Below are 21,102 nucleotides of genomic sequence, written 5' to 3'. Positions count from 1 at the left end.
CAGCCCATCTTCAGCCCCTGTGGGAGGGTGCCTAGGTTGTGTGTCAGCTCATTTAGCGGGATGTAATGGTTGAAGTGAGAGCCAAAGCTCTACTGTGAGGAGCTTGGGGTGCCCTGACTCCAGCTCTCCATCCAGCTACCTCTGTACCAGGCCAAAATAACTCTGCTTACACCTGTTAATTTTCGTTTGGGTTTGCCTTTCTTCTGCAGGAAACTGAGAACTGATCCCTCCACTACTCTCATACTGTGGTTTAACATATATTAAGATGAGAACTCACCTTCTGTTTGCAAAAGGACTTCCTGAGGGAACAGAGTGGGAGAAGAGTGTGTCATTCATGCTGGTTACAGGTCGAGGGGGCCTAGAAGAAGGCAAAATATCCTGTATTAATCCTGCACAAAACAAAACTCCTCATGTATTTACAGACAATTACATGTGCTTCTTGCTAAAGTAACATTGCTGCCAATATCTTCTGCTTTAAGTAGCAATAGTTCCAAATGAAAGATGCTCTGTCTTTAACCAAAAGCTAAGAAAAAGACACCATTATTGAGGCCTGGAAAGAAAGCAGGATTTTGTGTGTGCTGAGGTGAGTTTTAAGCAGCTTGATGGCTATTTTTAACTCTGCTTTAGCAACACAACCACTCTGCCTTTTTTACTTTCCAGAGCCTGTAGTCCACAGTGCAGTCACTGCTTTCAACCGCTTAGGCTGAGCACTGGTGGCAGGTTCCCTGTGGCACCCTGGAGGTTTGCAGGGGGTAACTGCCAATAAATGCCACATCTGTTCATAAGGTTATTCCTGGAACTAAGCTCTGTACTGCCATTCACACAGTGACCAGGGTGTACCCATAGCCCTCAGTGCCCCATAAAATATATGGAGCACTCTCCTGCAAAGCTTTTCAACTTCAATATCAAAGCTCCAACTCAAAATTCAAAACCAGTAGCTGCTTTAAGAGGACCCATTAATAACAATGGCTTTATTATTACATTCTTCACTTCCTGCTCTTACTAAAATTGAAATGAGAAGGATTATTTCCTCTGCTTTCTTTTATTGTCTACTCTTAAAAAATATTTTGTGCATATTTTTTTTTCCTGTACCCATTAAGGAGGAATTTCCCCTTCTTAATGGGCTTCTTAGGCAACACTGGGCAAAAGATACACATACTAAGGTATTAAAATCACAGGGGTTTCAATCAGATAGGAGCAGAACCTGAAGCCACTTACAATTCAGACTTCAACTTGCCTAGATTTCAAGTTTAAGCCCTGTGAAAGATCTGATTTGCTTTCTGAACTCTGCAGATGTGTAAATCAAAGTATAGTAGCCATCTGCAAAAGAGTCACTCCAGAGCTCCAAGTGGGTAAGACAACAAGCAGGTCATCCAAGCCATTTGTAAGAAAGAAACAAAGCCAGTTCTGCACAGAAGTCAACCATTACTGTATGCTTGCTTTCTTACTAGGAAACAAGCATGAATGTGGCCTTTGAAAAGCCCAAATGGATTTCTGATCACAATAGCACCAGACCAATTTTACTATCTTTAAAACTGGGACTAGAAAGCTGTAGGATTTGGCATGTTATTTATTCGTATTAAAATACAACTTAGCCTAACCCTGCACCTCCAGATCCAGATGAAAATCTCCAGTTTTGGTCAGCCATGAATCTGAGAAGCATCACCTTGGTGCTCTTTGCACTTACAGGGAAGTGTTTAATGCTACTATTCATGGACTCCATCAGAGCTAGAATGAGGCCCTCAGAGGCAATCCACTGGAAAGGGTCATTGTGGTAGGAGTCTTGAAACAGAGATTTGAATATGAAGAGAATACTTAGAGGCCAATTTTATTTATTGAGTAAGCAATTAGTATTTTGTTGCCTGGGCATTATAACTGGTAGTTGATGTAGGGTAAATAGTTGATACCAACTACGTCACACAAGCTATGTGTGAGCACTGCATTTGTGCTCTTCTCAATGCAACCAGTGGCCAGTGATCACACTAAAAAAACTAACTGGGCACAGGCTGGGGTTTCTGAAAGGTAGGTCCAGTCCTGGGCTGTGGAGCTCTAAATAGCAGAGAAGGGGGGAGAGGCTGGTGCTCAACACAGTCTCAGAGAAAGGCAGGAAGAGCATTCCCATGTCAAACCCACAGATTTCAGCAGACAACCACAGACACACCTCAGAGTTATGTTTTCTCTAAGCATTCTCTCAGAACAGGTGTGGAAGAGAAAGTTTCTAACCCCTAGAAGAGCTCTTCCCTGTCATTGTCTCTGTATTCAAAGACAATTGTTTATTTGGCTCTGGACTCTGATAAAATGGATTGGTAATAATGAGATTATCCCACTTTTTTCTAGGCTTCTTCCTCCAGTAAGGGTACTAAAGAAGAAAAATACTCACCAAGTATCTCTTTTGCAGCCAGAATGAAATGGAAAAGAGATAATTAATTAAACTGTCAGTTTAATATATATGTGCTTTAAGTAGTGCATTGGACACACTCCATTTTTATGACCCCAATTCTGCAAACTGCACAGAATCTTCTCCACATAAAAGGTCATTGATCCATTCACATATGCAGAGTTACTCTTGTGTACCAATGTCTGTGAACTCCAAGGCCTTGCTAAGGTTTTGTGATTAGCATTAATTTGTCATTTCTTATATGAGTAAAATATATTAAACAAATCTGAGCTTTCCCAAGCCAAGTTTCTCAAAGGCTGATGCCCACTGCCACGTTCCTCAGGTTCAGCTTGAACATCAAATAGATGTTCACACACCCATATGCAGATGGGTGATGTGGCAAGGGAAGAACAGTAGAAAAGCAAAGGAAATCTCAGCTCTTGACTAGAAACGTACATCAATCTGAGGTGATTTCTACACTTCTGGAAGCTGAGTGATTAAGCTTTCTGATAAAAGGAAGATGACAACACTCAAATCACCATTCCTCCAGGAAGCAGAAGACAACACTAATGCAGCAAGCAATGTGACAAATGCTTGTTATGGCACAACACGCCCACAGTAATAAACCCAATTAAATAAGAGGACTTATCCAAAGGGGCCCATGCTGGCCTAACCTCTTTACATTGGTATCAAAAATAATGCTCTCTCAGGCTTAGATAGAAGTGAAGCCAGGCCAGGGCAGAATGCATTTGAAAAGCACCTCCATGATGCACTGGCCAATGCCATATGTCATTTCTGCAGCCCAGGGTCTCTTTTTTGTTGTTATGTATAGAAAGGGAAAAAGACCCCTCCACAGGTGGGGGAAGTTGCTCCGTTAGCTTAATGACACCTTGACAGCTACCTCTCCAGATAAGCCTCAGATGTGTTTGTTCCATAACTGACAAGTTTGTGTGGCACCAGTAAGGCAAGAAAACTCAGGCAGTCTTTTTGTCTGGTACCACTCAAAGGTGGAAGAACAACGGAAAGGAAAGGTTGTATAGCAATGCAGGGAGTGCTTGTCCCCATTTAAGCTAGCAGCTAAGAAAAGGAATACTGTTTTGTTGCCAAAATTCTTCCGTTTAATGCACATATAAAACCCTTACTGTCTGGATTCCTGCCCAGAGCTGTTTCTCTCAACATCCATTATATTTAAAAATAAAAGTCACATAGGTGAGAAGATATTCTCCATGAGGTACTACAGCATCTCTCTCCCCTCAGCTAATTTAAGTGAGTTATGCTGTAGATCATGCTACTTCCACACCTTGCAGGTTCTTCACTCATGTATCATTATAGCCAATATATATTTACAAGCTATATCACCTTCAATCTATGAATAAAGAGGAATTTCATCATAAAACAAAATAGATGGTGGTTTGTTCTCACATCCAACCACCCTAAATTATGTCTGTGTGGTTAGAAAGAAGGGAAGGTGTTCATTTCACAGCAAAGACTTGGAGCAGATTCTACTCAGTTATGATACCTTCCCCTTGCCTTGCCTAAACACATTTAATCCATTCACACAGCCCAGTTTTCACTACCCATCATCTTCTGACATACCCTCAGGCCTTCAAGGGCCTCCAGGCAACAGGGAACAGAGGCTTCTCTCAGTTTCATCTTCTGTGTCTCTTTCCAGTTCTCTTAAGCATAGCCAAAATCTGCACTGTGAAATTCTCACTGCCTTGCCAGCAGAGCCAGGCTTTTATACCACGCACAGCAGTGGAGCAGCTCAGCACATCCAACTCCAGATGACTTCTTCCAAAGAACAATATCCTCCCACTGTCTTCCATGAAGGGGTGCATGGATTTTAGCTGACAGTTGAGTGTAACAGGGATTTGGCACCAGGTATCTGCCAGAGACACCTTGTGTCTGAAGAGCAGGGCACTCTTTTATGCCTTCAAAAAACTTCTGCTCTAACAGCATGAGGAGGACTATCAGCACGATTTAACCTTCAAATGTCAGGTAGATTAGGTGAACTTTTAGGGGTCACACAGCCCACAGTGGCTGGTGTGCACTTGCCCTTCATTCAGCACTGACAAAAGTCAATATGTGCAGTAATCACACAGACTGGATTAGTTCCAGCAGCCAGTAACAGAGATCTGCACCAGGCAAATACAATTTGAATGGCTGCTGCCTGAAATGCCCCCTGGGAAGATGGCTAAGAAAGATATTTTCTTAAGGAATATGTCAGAATAAGAGAAATTTTTTTTTACAAGTTAATTTCTTGTAACTTTTTTCTAATCAGTATCTTGATTCTTCCTCAACTCCATGGAAATTGTAACTACTTTGGGATTTTTTTCTTTTTTTAAAGGGCTCAGGGGGAAAAAGGTAAAGCAAATTGCTAAATGAGACAAAATCTGAGTAACTGCCACTATGCATGGTGGGCATGCCTCAGAAACAAATAAACCCAAAGTGATCATTTCCCCATCCTGCACAAATACATTTTCTCTCTGCTTTGAGTTTCTGGAGTCCTGCAGAAAAAAAAAAGCAGTGACTGAAACTGCTTTGTGAAAAGGTAAAGAGCACCAGACTCATGTAACTCTTCAAGGCTTGCCAAAGCCACAGCTCCACCAAAGTCAGCAAGAATCCTGGTTTCAACAAAATTGGTCATGCTTCACTCTTCCCTGGTGCCTTGTGTCAAGACATACCTGTGATATACTGATGTTGAGTCTCTAGGTGACAAAACCCACGCTCTCAGCATGAATACATCCCAAAGTGCTTCAGCTCCCAGAAATTCCAGGGATATCTCTTGGGAAGAATGAGGACACACCTACATCGTGTCCCCCTATTTGCTTATAGCCTCCTAACTCTCCAAGTGAAGATACCCCAGAAGAACATATTTATACTAAATACCCTCCCCAGCAAATTTGCACTTGTGATGCATTGAGCTTGATAGGCCACAGCTGCCCCCTGTTTTGTTCAGAGCTACAGCATCTCCACTGGTGTGGGCAACTCCTAGAGGAAAGCTTACTTTACTGCACACAGATACTTACACAATATGAGCCAGGTTTAGAGGTTTTTCAGGCTGGTCAGGGAACATTGGGTGCAAAGGTTCACGGCTGGAAGCACAGCTTAAAGACTTGCTAAGTGCATTAGTTAGCTTCTTAGCAGGTGATTTCTGGGAGGAACAAGGAAGGTAGAGGTAATCTGGACAAGTAAGGTTCATACTCTTTCTGCTACAGGAAGCACAAAACAACAGCAAGCTCTACAGCTTATATACCTATGGACCCCTTCCCCCCATCTCTCCCCCTGAGAGTCTGGTAAGGCAAAGACTGCTCAGTTTGGAGGAGAGATTACTCTTACCTTCAGAGGCCTTTAGAGTGGGCTGGGAGGGTATATCTGTATGGACAGAGGCAGCTGCCATGGCTTCCTTGCAGTGCTGCACCCAAGGAGTGCTGAACGGACAGCACAAAGTCAGTGTTGCCTGGACTGGAGCTGGCTTGTAGCTCACCTTCTTGGGAGTGCAAGCAGAAGGAATTGCGTATGTCTGTCCATACAGACACACTGCATGGGATATTGTTTCCTTCCCAGTTGCAGGCCAGGCACAAAGCTGCTATATTCCTCCTCCTTGCTAGCATTTCCCTCCTCAGCTCCAGCACCCTGTACTGCTCAGCTGCTGTTATAAAGCTGCACTTCCACCTCCTGTGGCTGCTCCAGCCCCTGCCACCACAGCAGGGAATGGGAAATTTAAGGCAGATGCATGGTGGGAATTGCCCCCACCATGACCCTGTGTCAGAAGAGGCTGATTATTGTCACTGTCTCCAAAGCACGTGGAGGTCCTGTGCAAGAAGCACGGTGTTCACCCTGAAATCTCATCAGTGACACAAAAACTAGCCAGTGCTTTCTGCTTTTGTTTGCAGCTGAGCACTCTTCTAAGACCTTGGAGACCTAGGGTGTCTTTTAGACTATGTGGCAGGTTCTCTGGGAACCCAATCCACTGCAGCTTCTCTGCCAACAAAACAGGGATAGGGATCCTTGCACTGCCTCCTCCCCTCAAAAACCAGCTCCACATGCTGAAATGCAGAAATCCTTTTGGAGCTTAACAGGAGTGGGATGGCTTTGTGCACTCACATCCTGCAGCGACTTATGACTGTAACCAAGAGCATAATGAAACATCTCTACTGCAGAAATCCAGTCTGAATATCTGAAGCTCAGGCTTTTTCTCTTGCATTACTGATGTGATCTCACTCTGAACTGAGAACAGCTGAGTTCCACTGTACCCACGAAGGTGGAGCTCGATGTGGATGCATTTGGGAAAACACTAACCAGGTCTGAACAAGTGCTAACAAATGCTGCAGCCAGGGAATTTCAGGCTCAAAGTAAACCATTTTGTTTCTGACAAGGGAGCATTTGAAACCACTGGGCACACAGCCACGTTTTTGTCTTCTGCTGAGTGGAAATCTTAAGTTTTCCAGTCACTTCCCACCTATAATTACAGCTTCCTGGCTGTAGCAAAAAATGGTTTTAGAGCACAAACTGCTGTTGGGAACGGAGTCAGAGCTAGGCAGTGGGCACTCTCCTATTCCGAGACTAAACTCAAGCCACTGGTGTCTGTGCAACAGGTAGTAATTAGGACCAGCAAAATCCATTACAGATCCAGATCTGCTGGGATGCAGTGCTGTGACTGGCAAACCTGATTTAACCCTTGCCTGCTTCATCAACACAAAACCAGACAATGTCACAGAATCACAGAATGGGTTGGGTTGGAAGGGACCTTAAAGATCCTCTAGTTCCAACCCCCCTGCCATAGGCAGGGACACCTTTCACATGGCAAAAGTGTTAAGCTTCAGCAGGTTGTTTAAAAATCCACTCTAAGTGCTGTACTAGTGTGAGTTGTTGCTGGTTTTGTTGGTAACAATAAGCATTGTAGCATTAGAGATTAGTTAGGATTTTTCTGCCAGTGTCTGGATTCAAACCCTGATTGCACTGGGATGCTCCAAGACCAAAGGCTTCTGCTGGGGCTTTGCTCCAGTCTGTGCAGAGCTTAGCTCCCCCCAGGTCTGATGCCCTTCAGAGAAGGTTGATGTAGCAGCTTAGAACAAGCACCGAGCCACTTTGTTCAACAACAACAAGAAGGAAGTGTGCTCTACAGTGAACACTACTGTGGCTCTAAGCCTGTGACCACGCTCAGGACCATCCCAGTGCTACGCATATGCTGCAGCCACTCAACTGAAAACACTGATGAATGAGCACCAAGTATCCACCATTTCATTCCCATGGAGCCAAAATGAGCAAGCCAATGATGATTTTACCATGAGTCCTGCAGGACCAGCAGAAGCTGCCACGAGCCTGGTGCCCTGTTGCCAGCCCCTCCTTTACTGCCCTCCCCACAGCACACACTGCCACAGGCACCCCAGATCCTCACCCAGAAAAGACCATTCCCACCTCTGCGCTCTCCTGATGGCTCCCAAGGCCAAAGCCTCTCTGATGGGGTCACCAATCCGAACCAGCAGCCCAGCTCCCGGCCTCCCTGCGCCAGCTGGCTGCCCGGAGCCGAAGCTGGGGGCTTCTCTGCCGGCTGGAGGGCAAAGCAGTCTGCAGCGAGACGCAAGCTTTCCCTTACCCATGACGTGTACTCTTTCATTTGGTGCTGGTTGCTGTGGGAACCGCTGGCATGGCCCCTCCAGAAGCAGTCCTGACAGAGCTGGTAATTGTGACACTGCTGGCAGCGGTAGCGAAAGCCCATCATGCTCTCGCTGTGGCAGTAGGAACACTCGACGGGGTGGAAGACTGCACAGGAGAGACAAACACCAGGCCATAAACCAAAGCAGAGAAGCCCCCAGCAGGAAGCTTACAGGCAAAGCCCCAAACCAAAGGGTGAATCCCTTCTTTGTTTCAAGAGATCTGCAGCTTTGGATGCTGCCTACAGCTGTGACCTGCAAGAGCAGCCTGCGCTGAGCCTCGGGCAAAACTTCCTAGGCTGGACACCAAACCCTGCGTCCTTTCTGAGCTGACGTCTGCATCTCTTGCTTGCAGCAGCAAGCAATGTGACCAGGGTCTAACAGAATCGCTGGTAGAAGAAATTCATACATGGGAAAACCCACAGCACTCTCCTCTTCAGCTGTGCTACTGGGGGGAAGGTGAATGCTCTGCTGTGGTGAGGAGCAGTGATATGCCTGACAGCAAAAGCCAAACTCAGCTGTCTGATGACTGGAAGCACTAAAGTGTACTTAGGCATGTCACTGCCTCTTAATTACTGCTGTCTCATCTGTACAACTGGAGTCACTTAGGTACCTATTTACGGAGTTGAACACTTAGCTCTGAATGCCCAGATTTGGAAAGCTGGCCATTGAAGGGCACTCATGTGGCCCTGTTCTCTGTTCTGCTCAGAAGCAGACAGTAATGAGAACACAAGTCACTGAGTACACCAAGGCACCAATTAGGACATTTTGAAGCCCCTTCCTGGCCATAGTGCTATTTCTGTTCCTCTTTTCCCACTACAGCATGTACCCAATTTACCCTGGCACCTTCTGCTTTTCAGCTGTAAGGTTCAGTCTGGGAGGATTGGATCAGTCTGAGCATTTTAGGGCTTTAATTCTTTGCCAGAATTTCACAGCAGGAGGGGTCAGTGCTTTAGGCTGGAAAACAGTGCAAAGCTGGTGAGGGACAGGGATGGATGATAAGAGACTGAGGAAGGTGGGGTAGACAGGTAGCTCTGTAGCCAAGAGGGACTAGGGAACATTACCATACCAACCCTGGTGCCTTTCAGTGGAAGAGCTCTGCCCCTGCACTTTTAGTGTGGCAGCAGCTTCTACATGAACAGTATACTAGGGCCTGGCTGGATGACCACATCTGTGAGTCTGTGAACTTTCCCCCAAGAGCTTAAGAAGCTGGGAGGCTGAGGAAGATGTTGCTGCCCAGGGACATGCAACATGCACTGTGCAAATGAGATGATTTTCACAGTTTCTTCCCGTATTAAAACCTGGGATCTATTCACTTTGGGGAAAGACAACCCTTGAGGAGAAAGAGGCATTTCACTTAATTCCTCATCTTCCACACAAGGATAAGGATGAATATGGAACTTGCTTCTCAGAATAGATTGTCTGGCAGTGTAGACTTAGGAGGAGATCCTTCTTAAGGACCTTTTGGCTGGTATCTTGCACCGCACCGGACATCTTCTGCCAAGAATATCGCATGAGCAGAAACTGCCCAAGCTGTTCCTTCTCTGCTGCCATATGTCACAGCTAATAGATTTGTGGCCTTGGTAAGTTACCAAATGTAAGTGTGTGAAGGGACTGAGTCCTCTTGCTCTTTGCTTATCTAGAACACACAAGGAGAGGACATGACCAGGATAATTTCCTGAGCGCAGCAAAAATTAAGCCAACAGGATTTATTTCGCCAGTGACTGTAAAAATAGCACATGGAGGGAGTCAGCGAAGCCAGCAGAGTACCTCCTGTTCTAGAGAGTGAGAAAACCACCACACCAAAGTTTACTCTTGTAACTGTTTTTTGGCAGCAGCTCTTACCATTTTCAACATTTGCCAGTCTATGCAGCAGTGGTAACCACACTAGACACTGTGGCGGGGGATCAGACATGAGGGTGTCCAAGAACGTGTTCAATGTGACTTTCTTCTGCTCAAACAAGCAAATAAACATGCACAAAGAATCAGTAATTAGACATATCAGAAGGGTTTTATCTTACCCTCTCAGAAACACTTGGCAACAAGCTTCAGACACTGTTTGCTTGCAGCCTTGGTTTACTAAAAAGAACCTGTCACAGTAGCAAAGCTTCTCTGGACTGTTCTTAGCCGCTGCAATGCACACTACAGATGACTGGAGTCCATTCATGGGACCACAGCATCTTAGGGCTTGGAAGGGACCTCTGGAGATCATCGAGTCCAACCTGCCTGCCAGAGCAGGACCATAATCTAGTGCAGGTCACATGGCAATGCAATCAGATGGGTCTTGAAAGTTTCCTTCTTCTGGGGAGCCTGTTCCAGTGCTCTGTGACCCCTACAGTAAAGATCTTCTTCATGTTGAGGTGCAGCTTCCTGTCCTGTAATTTACATCCATTACCCCTTGTCCTACAACAGGGCACAACTGAGAAGGGTTTGTCCTCTCTCTCTTGACCCCCAGTCCTCACACATATATAAACATTGATTAGATCCCCTCTAAGTCTTCTCTTCACAGAGCAAAAAGCCCCAAGTCCCTCAGCCTCTTCTCATAGGACAGTGCTCCAGCCCCTTAACCTTCATAGCCCTCTGCTGGACTCTTTCCAGTAGATCTCTGTCCCTCCTGAAGTGGGGGAGCCCAAAACTGAACACAGTATTCCAGGTGAGGTCTCCCCAGGGCAGAGACGGGGAGGAGAACAAGGCTGGGTTGGACATACCCAGCTCCCATTCACTTCAAGGCTACCATTGCCTGAAGATGCTTTGTGAATAAGTTTGGCATTCAGCTCTTTATGTTTTCACGTGTTTTAAGCAGCCCATAGCAAGTACAATGATGTAGGGCAGCACTGTGTATTGCCAGCTGCCACATGAAAAGTCACTGCAGAGAATGACTGATGGCACTCCAACAGAGAAAATGAAGGAAAATAATGTCAGGAGAGTACAACTTCAAAACAAACACAGAGCAAGAACAGACCACGAGAGGTAACAGTCTGTTTAGTGCTGGCAGCTAGTTATGGATGAGCTGTAATGGTGGGATGTTGTGTCTGCATACACTCAGGGACTGTTCTGACTTTCCACTCCTCTAAGTACCTAAAGATCTATGCCTCTTCCCCTTTCAAAGAGATTTAAAGTCTTATATATTGATTTTAAACTCTTATATGTTGATTTTAAAAACAAAATCTAGGGCCTTAAGTTTCATAGGTGTTGGGAAACAGTCATGACAACTCTCAGTTCTTTTTCAGACTAATAGGTGATATTTCAGCCCGAGCTATCTCCACCAAAAATAGCTGCTCTTCCCTAGGTAGTATGCTGGCTACATAGTGTGTACTGAAGTACAAGGCTCCTGGGTGGTCAAGGACAGAGAGTCCACAAGGAATCAGCACTGCAGCCTTCTTTTTGAAGCAAAAACATTAAACCCTGTAGAGAACATGTGGAGATAGAATTTACAGACATACCTGTTGGAGCAGCATCTCCATATCCAGAAGGACTGCTACATTTTCATACCTGATTGCTTAAGTTACTGCTTTAACTTGCCAAAGCACTGTGGTTACCCCATGAGGAAGCAAATCAGCAGCTATGCAGTGAATTGCATTATCCTCATGTGTTGTAAATGCTTTTAAGGGCTGAGATCTCCAGATGCAGTGCGTGTCTGGGCTGCATTTATAAACCATTGCCACCAGATGTAAAGAAAATCATTGTTTCTCTTATACACTGAAAACACCTCACTCTGTAACAGTCTCAGGGCTGAAATACTGCAAGGTACTGGGAAATATATAAAGTCCCCAGTAGAAGAGAAAATACTTCAGGCTAGTTGTGAAAATGACTCTGATTCTTTGACAAGCAGAAATAGAATATGAGCTCTGAAACACAAAATCATAGAATGGCTTAGGGTGGGAGGGACCTCAGAGATCATTTACTCTCACTAAAATACTTTTCCCACAATACTTGCAGTATCAAAGTCCAATTAAACAGCTGCCACCTGCTTGTATGAATGATCTTCCCACCCAGTGAGAGTGGATAACCCAAACAGGCATCCTAAGATATAATTATCAGCTTATAGAAAGGGATATGTCTTTGGGAGATCTGCTGTAGATGGCTTTGTGGCCAGTGCCTGCCCTGTCTGCTGCACAAATGAGAGAAGGAGGAGAAAAGGCAGAGTGAAATCTGTAAGAAGGGTCCTCCAGTGTCCCATACTGCACAGCTGAGTAGCCTTAAGTCTTCCCCCTGCCCTTGAAGGCAGGTAGGTTGGCAGCAAACACACAACCAGCGATAGGTGGATCTAAATGGATGGTCTAAACCAGCAATAGGTGAGTCTAAATAGATGATTTAAACCAGCAATAGGTGGATCTAAATGGATGGTCTAAACCAGCAACAGATGGGTCTAAATGGATGGTCTAAACCAGCAATAGGTGAGTCTAAATAGATGATTTAAACCAGCAATAGGTGGATCTAAATGGATGGTCTAAACCAGCAATAGATGGGTCTAAATGGATGGTCTAAACCAGCAATAGGTGAGTCTAAATAGATGGTTTAAATCAGCAATAGATGGATCTAAATGGATGATCTAAACCAGCAATAGATGGGTCTAAATGGATGGTCTAAATCAGCAATAAGTGAGTCTAAATAGATGATCTAAACCAGCAACAGCTGAGTCTAAATACATAGTCTAAACCAACAATACGTGAGTCTAAATAGATGGTTTAAACCAGCAATAGGTGGGTCTAAATGGATGGTCTAAGCCAGCAATAGGTGAGTCTAAATAGATGATCTAAACCAGCAAGAGATGAGTCTAAATAAATAGTCTAAACCAGGAAAAGATGGGGAGACACAAACAGCTCTTCCAAATAAAGCAGCTTTGCTTCACTGACAGCTTTATGACCTAACTCTTCTGGTGGTCACTACTTCTATGCATTAGAGAGAGCAGAGTCCCTTAAGAGGACAACAGCAAAACAGTTTCCATACATTTTGAAAGGTCTCTTTTCCTCCTGCATTTTTTTTTTCAGCTGCCAGGAACGTTGAAACTGGAAGCTGTTTTCTAAATATATGCTCCATGCAGATGGAGTCTAGGTTTGTGGAATAACACTTAGCCAAGTGCTAAGAAAATGAAGTCAGTGTCTACCTTTTTAGTTTGAGGTTAAAAAAAAAAGGAAATAAACCCTGGGTTTAATAACAATAACAACACCTTTTAATACAAATACAGTACAGCATTACATTAACCCTACCTATGGGGGAAAGTGGCGGTGATAAAACTCCCTTTTGAGCCACATATTTGCATTCTGAAGCATCAAGTCACTTGCTTTGGCATATCTGTTCTGAGAATTTGTTGATGAGGAAACATTGCTTCTGTTCCTAATAGCCACCCAATCTAGCAGTGGTTCATGGTGTGATCAACGAGGAATAATAAAACATTTCTGCAACAGGAAAAGTCCTTTCAGATGTGAACTGAAACAGATTTGACACTGTGAGCAGAAGACCATCCCCAGATTTTTTTTCATTCCCTGAAACTGAAGAATCTATGTTCCAGGGGGCTGAAAGCCTCCTGGTAAGCAGAAGTGATCCATCCTGTCTGCTGCACAGGGAGGGACAGGGAAAGTGCCAAACTTATCCCAAAGTCTCAACTTTTGCTAACACTGAAGAACAACATGGGAGAGCAAAAGGAGGTCCTGCAGTGTGACTCAGACTGCAAATGTCATTTATCATTGTGGCACAGGGAGCTGCTGCTTTGAGTCTCATTTCAAAACTCTGGTTCATCCCTACTGAGGGTGCAATGAGAATTAACATAGAGTGAACTTCAGTCACATACTAGACCAGACCTACAGGAGTACTTGGCTGCCTGCAGATGCAAACCAGCAGCTTTGTGAATCTGCTGTCTACCTACAGCAGTCAGAGCCAGAACTCTTGTTCACTTCAAGCAGAGGTTGTGAACTAAGCCATCTAATGCCTGTTTGGGGACTTTTGTTTCTTACGGTATCTTAGTACATCTGGTCCACTCATTTGTATGCAGTGTCAATGACTGTGCCATTTCTGATGGCTGCCTACATAGAAAATGAAGCCTGAATGATAGTTTTTAGAGAAAAGAAATTGCTGGGTTTTCATCTTAATAACAGCATGACCAGCATGCAAAGCTTGAACACCCTGTTGCCATGCAAGAGCACCTTCTATTATTTAACACCAAAGTCCCACAAGTCACTTCCCTATGTAAACTCCAACATGAAGTACTCTTTTAAGCCTCCCTCCACGAAACAAGACTAGTCTCACACATCCAAACATCATCACTTAAAATGATTTGAGAGATGATTCAATAAATAACAGTCCAACAATGGCTTTCCATTGTCTGTTGATTACTGATGAAACTCAAGCAAAACAAAAAAATGAGTCTCTATTTTGCATGCAAATGACACTGTTCCTGCTCCATCCAGCTTATTTGCTCAACAGTACTCAGCCAGCCAGTAGAAGGATTAAGAGAATGAAAACATCACTTTACTGCTAACATTTTCTCCGCTTTGGCATCTTCCCTTACTTTGTGCTTACGGAGTCACAGTGTGATGTGTGGCAAGACCCAAAAGAAGTGGACTAGCAGCCCCAGTTATGGGACCTTTTGAAGTGCTAGGCATTAGCTGCAGCCAATGTACTGTACTCAGTGTACCTGAGTCAGCCTGGGATGAGTTGTGAGAAAACTTCTTATTTCCTTCAGGATAAACTCACTGCTCTTCTGGCCCTATTTCATGGATGTTATCTGTAAGAGAGCAGAGATCTTCTAATACCTCCTCACTCTCATTATCAATAAAGGTTTAAGGCAATCTTCTTCTCACTCACAAACTACTCTTTGTACACCACCACTTGGAAAACATGTTTGGTATTTCAGTGGGAGTTGAGCTTTCTATGGAAAAATCCAAGTCTCATATAAGCTTATGGCAGCAACTAACTGGAGTGGAGGATTGCATGTCTTGGAGTTATCTGTAGGACCTAAATTTAACTATCTAACTTGGTCCTTAAATGAGGAAACTAGTCTACTCATGCTCCCCAATTTAGAACATGTAAGTTAAGATCCTGCTCTGGATCACTTTTTCACTCAATTTCAGACAGGTGTTGAGGTACTGGAATGAGTCCAGAGAAGGGAGACAAAGCTGGTGAGGGGACTGGAGCACAGCCCTGTGAGGAGAGGCTGAGGGAGCTGGGGGTGTGCAGCCTGCAGAAGAGGAGGCACAGGGCAGAGCTCATTGCTCTCTACAAATAGCTGAAGGGAGGCTGTAGCCAGGTGGGGTTGGTCTCTTCCCCCACGTAAGCAGCAACAGAGCAAGGGGACACAGTCTCAAGTTGTGCCAGAGGAGGTCTAGGCTAGATGTTAGGAGTAAGTTCTTGCCAGAGACAGTGATTGGCATTGGAATGGGCTGCCCAGGGAGGTGGTGGAGTCACCGTCCCTGGAGGTGTTCAAGCAAAGCCTGGATGAGGCACTTAGTGCCATGGTCTGCTTGACTGGCTAGGGCTGGGTGCTAGGTTGGACTGGCTGATCTTGGAGGTCTCTTCCAACCTGGTTGATTCTATGATTCCTTCCTCTCTTGTTATATGGAGAACCTACAGAGAGTAGCTATTGGAGGTCAAAAATGAGCACAGTGGACCTCCCCTCCACCCAGCTGTGCACTTCCTGGGTGAATAAGCACATATGTGTAAGAAAGGAAGGAAGTCTTGGCCTGCTCAGAGAGGTGATGCTCATTCTACACTCACCTGTTGCGAGAAACAGGATTTTGCTGACTGCTCAGTGTAACCGAACGAAGGCCCTTCAAACACAGCTGTGGGCAGCTTCAGAACCTCCCGCAGAAACATGTCGTACCTGCCATAAACCATCACTCCACTGGAGTCAGAGATCATGGAGAAAATATCTGAGGGGAGAAAACACAAGAAAAGCACACAGCAACTTCAGTGTGAGCTACAGAATTCGCTATCAGCTGGTCTGAAACAGAAGGGCTACACATGTTCTGCTTACGGAAACTTCCATTTCTGCATCTTCAACCAGAGCCAGGCTTACCAGAGAACAAAAGGGATGATTTACATATGAAAAGGTAGCTGATTTGCATATTAAAATATTCCATCCTTTTTTTTTCACTGTGTGTGGTCAATTTTTTAAGTGAAGTCTGAGGCCTGGCATGAGGCAGTAGTTTAATCAGGTAAGAAGGATCTAATTTGACAAGTGATGCAAGATCAGCTTCTTACCTACTGCCAGCTCACTGTGGCAAACCTACATCTTGACAATGAGCTCATTAAGTCAGTTATTATTGTTTTGGACACACAAGCAATGAAGGTCTTTCAAATCCATAATTTATTCTGATTCCTTCTTTTTCTACCTGTACTGTTATCTCTCCAAGTACAAGTGATGAAGAGTTTAACAATGTCACCCAGAAGACTTACATCTTAATTTGTCCATGATCTTTCCTCCACAAAGAGTTGCCAAGGCCATTTTGACAGCAAAAACAGAAATTTTACCGTGTCCTTCCCTGTTCAAAAGTAGAAAGCAGACAGATTTTACATACCCATTTTACAACAGGGACATCTTCCCATTTAAATACATATCACTGACATGAGATATTGTAATGCACTCTATACTTGGACTGGTATACAAAGAAGGAAGTCCTTTAAAATCAAAGTTTGTTTTGCGGGAACACATCAGGACATTGTTCGGTAAAGATCTCAAACCAGATATCTGTGTGAAGCTCCATATTAAACTGTTTCTCTCATTACACACTAAGGGGATGATTATTGCTGCTATTTGTGCACTGGAAGGCCCCTGTCTTCCCATCCTAAAATGGGGAACTCCTAAAAGATGCCTGTTACCTTTGGTCCCTAAAAGATTGCCAGTCAGTGCAACGTGGGAACAACAGTGACAGGCAGACAGGGCTCACACTACTGTGCACACTGTGCACGTTGTGCATTGATCTCTGAGGTCTCTTCCAACCTAAACCATTCTATGATTCTATGTTAGTAAGTCCTGACTACTGTCTTCTAAGTGATTTCCACTATCCTGAAGCAGGCAGTGGCTTAACTTTATGTCTCCTCTGGCCATCCTCCCTCTCCCTCTGCAACCATAATAGTCCCCAGCGATTACCTGCCTTTGTAGAAAGCTCTGTGTACTTCAGCTGCATGACTAATACCTGACTGCACATACTACAAAGCACTCTGAAAGTCCTAACCCCCCCAGTGCAGGCAAAACTAAGTCCAGGGCTGATGGGAATGGCAGAATAAAAATGTTGTAACGTTCAGCCCCTTTCCAGAGATGAAAATGAATGTGGCCTTGTAAGTTCATTTACTTTTTAACCTCCATTTTTAAGCATCCATTTGGAGAAATGTGATTTTTCTTGGAATTCTCAGTCTTACCATAAGGCTGTAAGAGTTCTTAGTTGCACTGGAGGAACTTTAATCTGTTACTCAAACTTCTTAGCATTACTTAATAGCTTCCCATAAGCTTGTGTAATGAAGAGAGACAGACACCCAACATTTGTTAGCTTAGCAAAATGGCACCTTTGTCTCCTTCTAAATTGAGAGCAGCATATGCCACCTGAAGTTGTTTCTTGGTTTGGGGGTGAAAAACATAGTTCTGGTATCAGGCAGTTCAGCCAAGCATAAAGTTCAGCTTAAGCATTTCTCTAGTTGTATTTAATAGATCATAGAATCATAGACTCGACCAGGTTGGAAGGGACCTCCAAGATCACCCACTCCAACCTATCACCCAGCCCTATCCAGTCAACTAGACCATGGCACTAAGTGCCTCATCCAGGCTTTGCTTGAACACCTCCAGGGATGGCAAAATTCTGACAGGGCTAATGGTGGCACCAGATAATAAAGTTTTGTGTCATTTTCTGGAAGTGGGAGTTTCTGTGACCTTCAGTCTTCGCTCTGCTGAGGAACTTCAGATTTATAAGAGGCTTCCTGCTAAAACATATGTGTGTGCATGTCTTACACAGGACACTTCAATGGCACTGGCAACAGCAGCACATAGAGATTTAGCTCTTCATCAATACTTCTCAAGTCACTCAGACTGGCATTTATAATTGCAATGAAGAAAGTTGTGTCAGAAGATAATTGAGTCTGAAGAGACACAGAGCCTGTGACTGTGTCTCTCTCTCCCTGCTAACCCCAAACCCTGCTAATACAGTGACATATGCATATATATTAGACATGAATACTATATTGACATCAGCACATGAAAGCATGCTATGTGCTTCACTACTCCATTCATTAAGACTTCAGAAAATGAATCAGTTCCCTAAGCTTGGCTAGCAGAAATCTTTAAAGTTCAGTGAACTGGATTTGCTTCTAAACCAGTGTAATCCAGGATTTCAAAGTTTACATATTCCTTACACTCATTTGAAATTTTGCTTTCTGTCTGAAAATCAACTACAGATACAGACTAAAAGAAATACATTCTCTGCTCTTTAAGAAGTAAATCTTGACTATGTTCTGCAGTGTTGGCTTTTTTCTTGTCCTTATACTGTGCCTTCTGATTGGTTCCATAATGTTTAAAATCACAGTATGGGAATCTCTTGTTTTCTGCATTTCCATCCTTCATTGACCAGATTCTGATTTGTTTAAACCAGGACCTAGCACTGCTGTGGCTGAGAATTTGGTCATTTTCATAGAATCAGAGAATGTCAGGGGCTGGAAGGAACCTTGAAAGCTCACCTGGTCCAGCCCCTCTGCCAGAGCAGGATCACCTAGGCCAGATCACATAGGAACACATCCAGACAGTTCTTCAATCTCTCCAGAGAGGGAGACTCCACAACCTCCCTGGGCAGCCTGTTCCAGTGCTCTCTCTCATCCTCACAGTGAAAAAATTTCTCCTCAGGTTCACATGGAACCTCCTATGCCTCAGCTTCCACCCATTGCCCCTTGTCCTGTCACTGAGCATCACCGAGAAGAGGCTGGCTCCAGCCTCCTGGCACTCATCCCTTACATATCTATAAAGATGAATGAGGTCACCCCTTAGTCTCCTCCTCTCCAAGCTAACAAGCCCCAGCTTCCTCAGGCTCTCATCATAGAGAAAATGTTCAACTTCCTTAATCATTTTTGCCTTCTTTTTGTGCACACTCCCCCTTAGACCGTGGGGAATGCTTCTGCACTGTTTCATCACGAGGTTTTCACCTGCCTTTAAAAGTGCTGTTAAGAAAAATAAATGCTAAGTGGAAGCAATGACATTATTAAGAAGCAATGGAAGAATGAGAGGGAAAAATAAAGCCCATGAGGAAGTGCTTCAGATCCAGATTATTTTTCCCAGTAGGTTTAGTTACATTTACTAATAGGATTATACCCTTGAATGGCAGACACATATCAACTTGCCTTCAGCTTTGCAGCCCACAGCCATTAGCCTTCCCATACTCAAACAGTTATGGCACAGAGGAGCAGAAGAAGAAAAGATTTTATTTATCTCTTCCATCTCTCTGTTTGAACTGATTAGTTTTGACACCGTGTTTTGTATCGGTCATTTGCATTCATAAAAGCATCTCTGGAGCCAGGAGAAAATTCAGTTTGCCCTCCCAACAGATGTGTGTGTGTGTGCCTATGTAGACACATATGCATATATAAATACATATGGCTGAGGAGTGGGCAGGAGAATGGGGCTTAACACTTGCCAATATCATTTGAATCCAGAAGTGCCCAAAGCTATGTGTAAGCGCTACAGATGCCCTTGACTGGTGGCGTTGGGGCCACACAACCTTTGCTGTGCAAAAGCAAATGCTGAGGCAGTGGCTGGGCAGCATGGAGATCTCTGTCAGGGTTGGTGCTCCCTGAAAGAAGTTTTAGACTGGCTAAGGCAGATAACAATTCCACTAGTGGAAATAGGAGAGGACAGAAAATGTTTTGAGGCCAGCAGGACAAGGGAGGTTCTTCTGCCCCTGTACTCAGCACTGCTCAGGCCACACCTTGAGTACTGTGTCCAGTTCTGGGCACCAGAGATGTTGAGGTGCTGGAACGTGTCCAGAGAAGGGCAACAAAGCTGGTGAAAGGCCTGGAACACAAACCCTGTGAGGAGAGGCTTGGGGAGCTGGGGGTGTTTAGCCTAGAGAAGAGGAGGCTCAGGGCAGAGCTCATTGCTGTCTACAACTACCTGAAGGGAGGTTATAGCCAGGTGGGGTTGGCCTCTTCTCCCAGGCAAGCAGCAACAGAACAAGGGGACACAGTCTCAAGTTGTGCTGAGGGAAGCATAAGCTGGATGTGAGGAGGAAGTTCTGGCCAGAGAGAGCGATTGGCATTGGAATGGGCTGCCCAGGGAGGTGGTGGAGTCGCCATTCCTGGAGGTGTTCAAGCAAAGACTGGATGAGGCACTTAGTGCCATTGGCTAGGGCTGGGGGATAGGTTGGATTGGATGATCTTGGAGGTCTCTTCCAACCTGGCTGATTCTATGATTCTGTCTTAGTGAGGTCACTCTTCAGATATCTGTAGAAGAGCACTACAAGTACAAATAATGGCAAAAACAACCCCTGAAGCTGCTGTGTGCTTAGTAAAATAGGGAATGATGGCCAGGCCTAAAGGCTATCCCCTGCTACTTGGGCAAAATGGACAAAAAACAATACAAGCTTTTAGGCACCAGAGAAGCACAGAGCAGGAGGTTTCCTTTTCAAAGGAGTGGCTGCAGAGAGACAACCTCTTCCCAGAGCAAGGAAAGGCCATGATGGACTGTCTGGTCAAATCCACACACCATACAAGGCTAAGCCCAGCTCCAAAGCTTGAATTTGCCCTTTGGGTCAGCAAGGAGAGTGATGTCAAATGGATGAGACAGTTGTCAGGATCTTCAGCAGCACTCATACTGAGACAGCCTTGTGGTGGGGACAGCTACAGAGAGCTAACATCACCACTTTAGAAGTAACCCCTGTGTACTGTGAAATAGACACAGAGAAAACAGGATTTTTCTCATCCTCATGCTCTCCCAGTGCTTTAGGTTATCTTTTCCCAAAGCAATCACAAATCTCTTCTGTGTGTGCCTCCTACTACCCACCTTCATTAGAGCAAACAGTTCTGAAAAGTCAGAGGAAGAGATCACAAATCCCCATTATTACAAACAGGCTGCAGGGGGGGAATTCTAGTAGGATC

General features: G+C 44.6%; 1 protein-coding gene across 11 annotated transcripts in view; it reads right to left on the bottom strand.

The window, feature by feature from the left end:
- The window catches only part of DTNA (dystrobrevin alpha), a 222,776-nt gene that overhangs the window by 38,070 nt on the left and 163,604 nt on the right, over positions 1-21,102 (bottom strand). For 10 of the 11 annotated variants that reach the window (XM_064170648.1, XM_064170651.1, XM_064170649.1 and 7 more), the window contains 6 exons: positions 16,429-16,514; positions 15,748-15,902; positions 9,880-9,985; positions 7,977-8,143; positions 5,407-5,531; positions 278-358 (listed from right to left, as the gene is read on the bottom strand). In XM_064170648.1, the coding sequence (XP_064026718.1) occupies positions 278-358; positions 5,407-5,531; positions 7,977-8,143; positions 9,880-9,985; positions 15,748-15,902; positions 16,429-16,514 (720 nt within the window). Of the gene's footprint in view, positions 1-277; positions 359-5,406; positions 5,532-7,798; positions 7,887-7,976; positions 8,144-9,879; positions 9,986-15,747; positions 15,903-16,428; positions 16,515-21,102 lie in introns of those variants that run through there. The other variant, XM_064170654.1, reaches the window with a different exon arrangement.

The sequence above is a fragment of the Pogoniulus pusillus genome, chromosome 34, assembly GCF_015220805.1.
Source record: "Pogoniulus pusillus isolate bPogPus1 chromosome 34, bPogPus1.pri, whole genome shotgun sequence".
NCBI classification, from domain to species: Eukaryota; Metazoa; Chordata; class Aves; order Piciformes; family Lybiidae; genus Pogoniulus; species Pogoniulus pusillus.
Note: the sequence above shows the minus strand (reverse complement) of the source record. Positions and strands in the feature narration are given on the sequence as shown.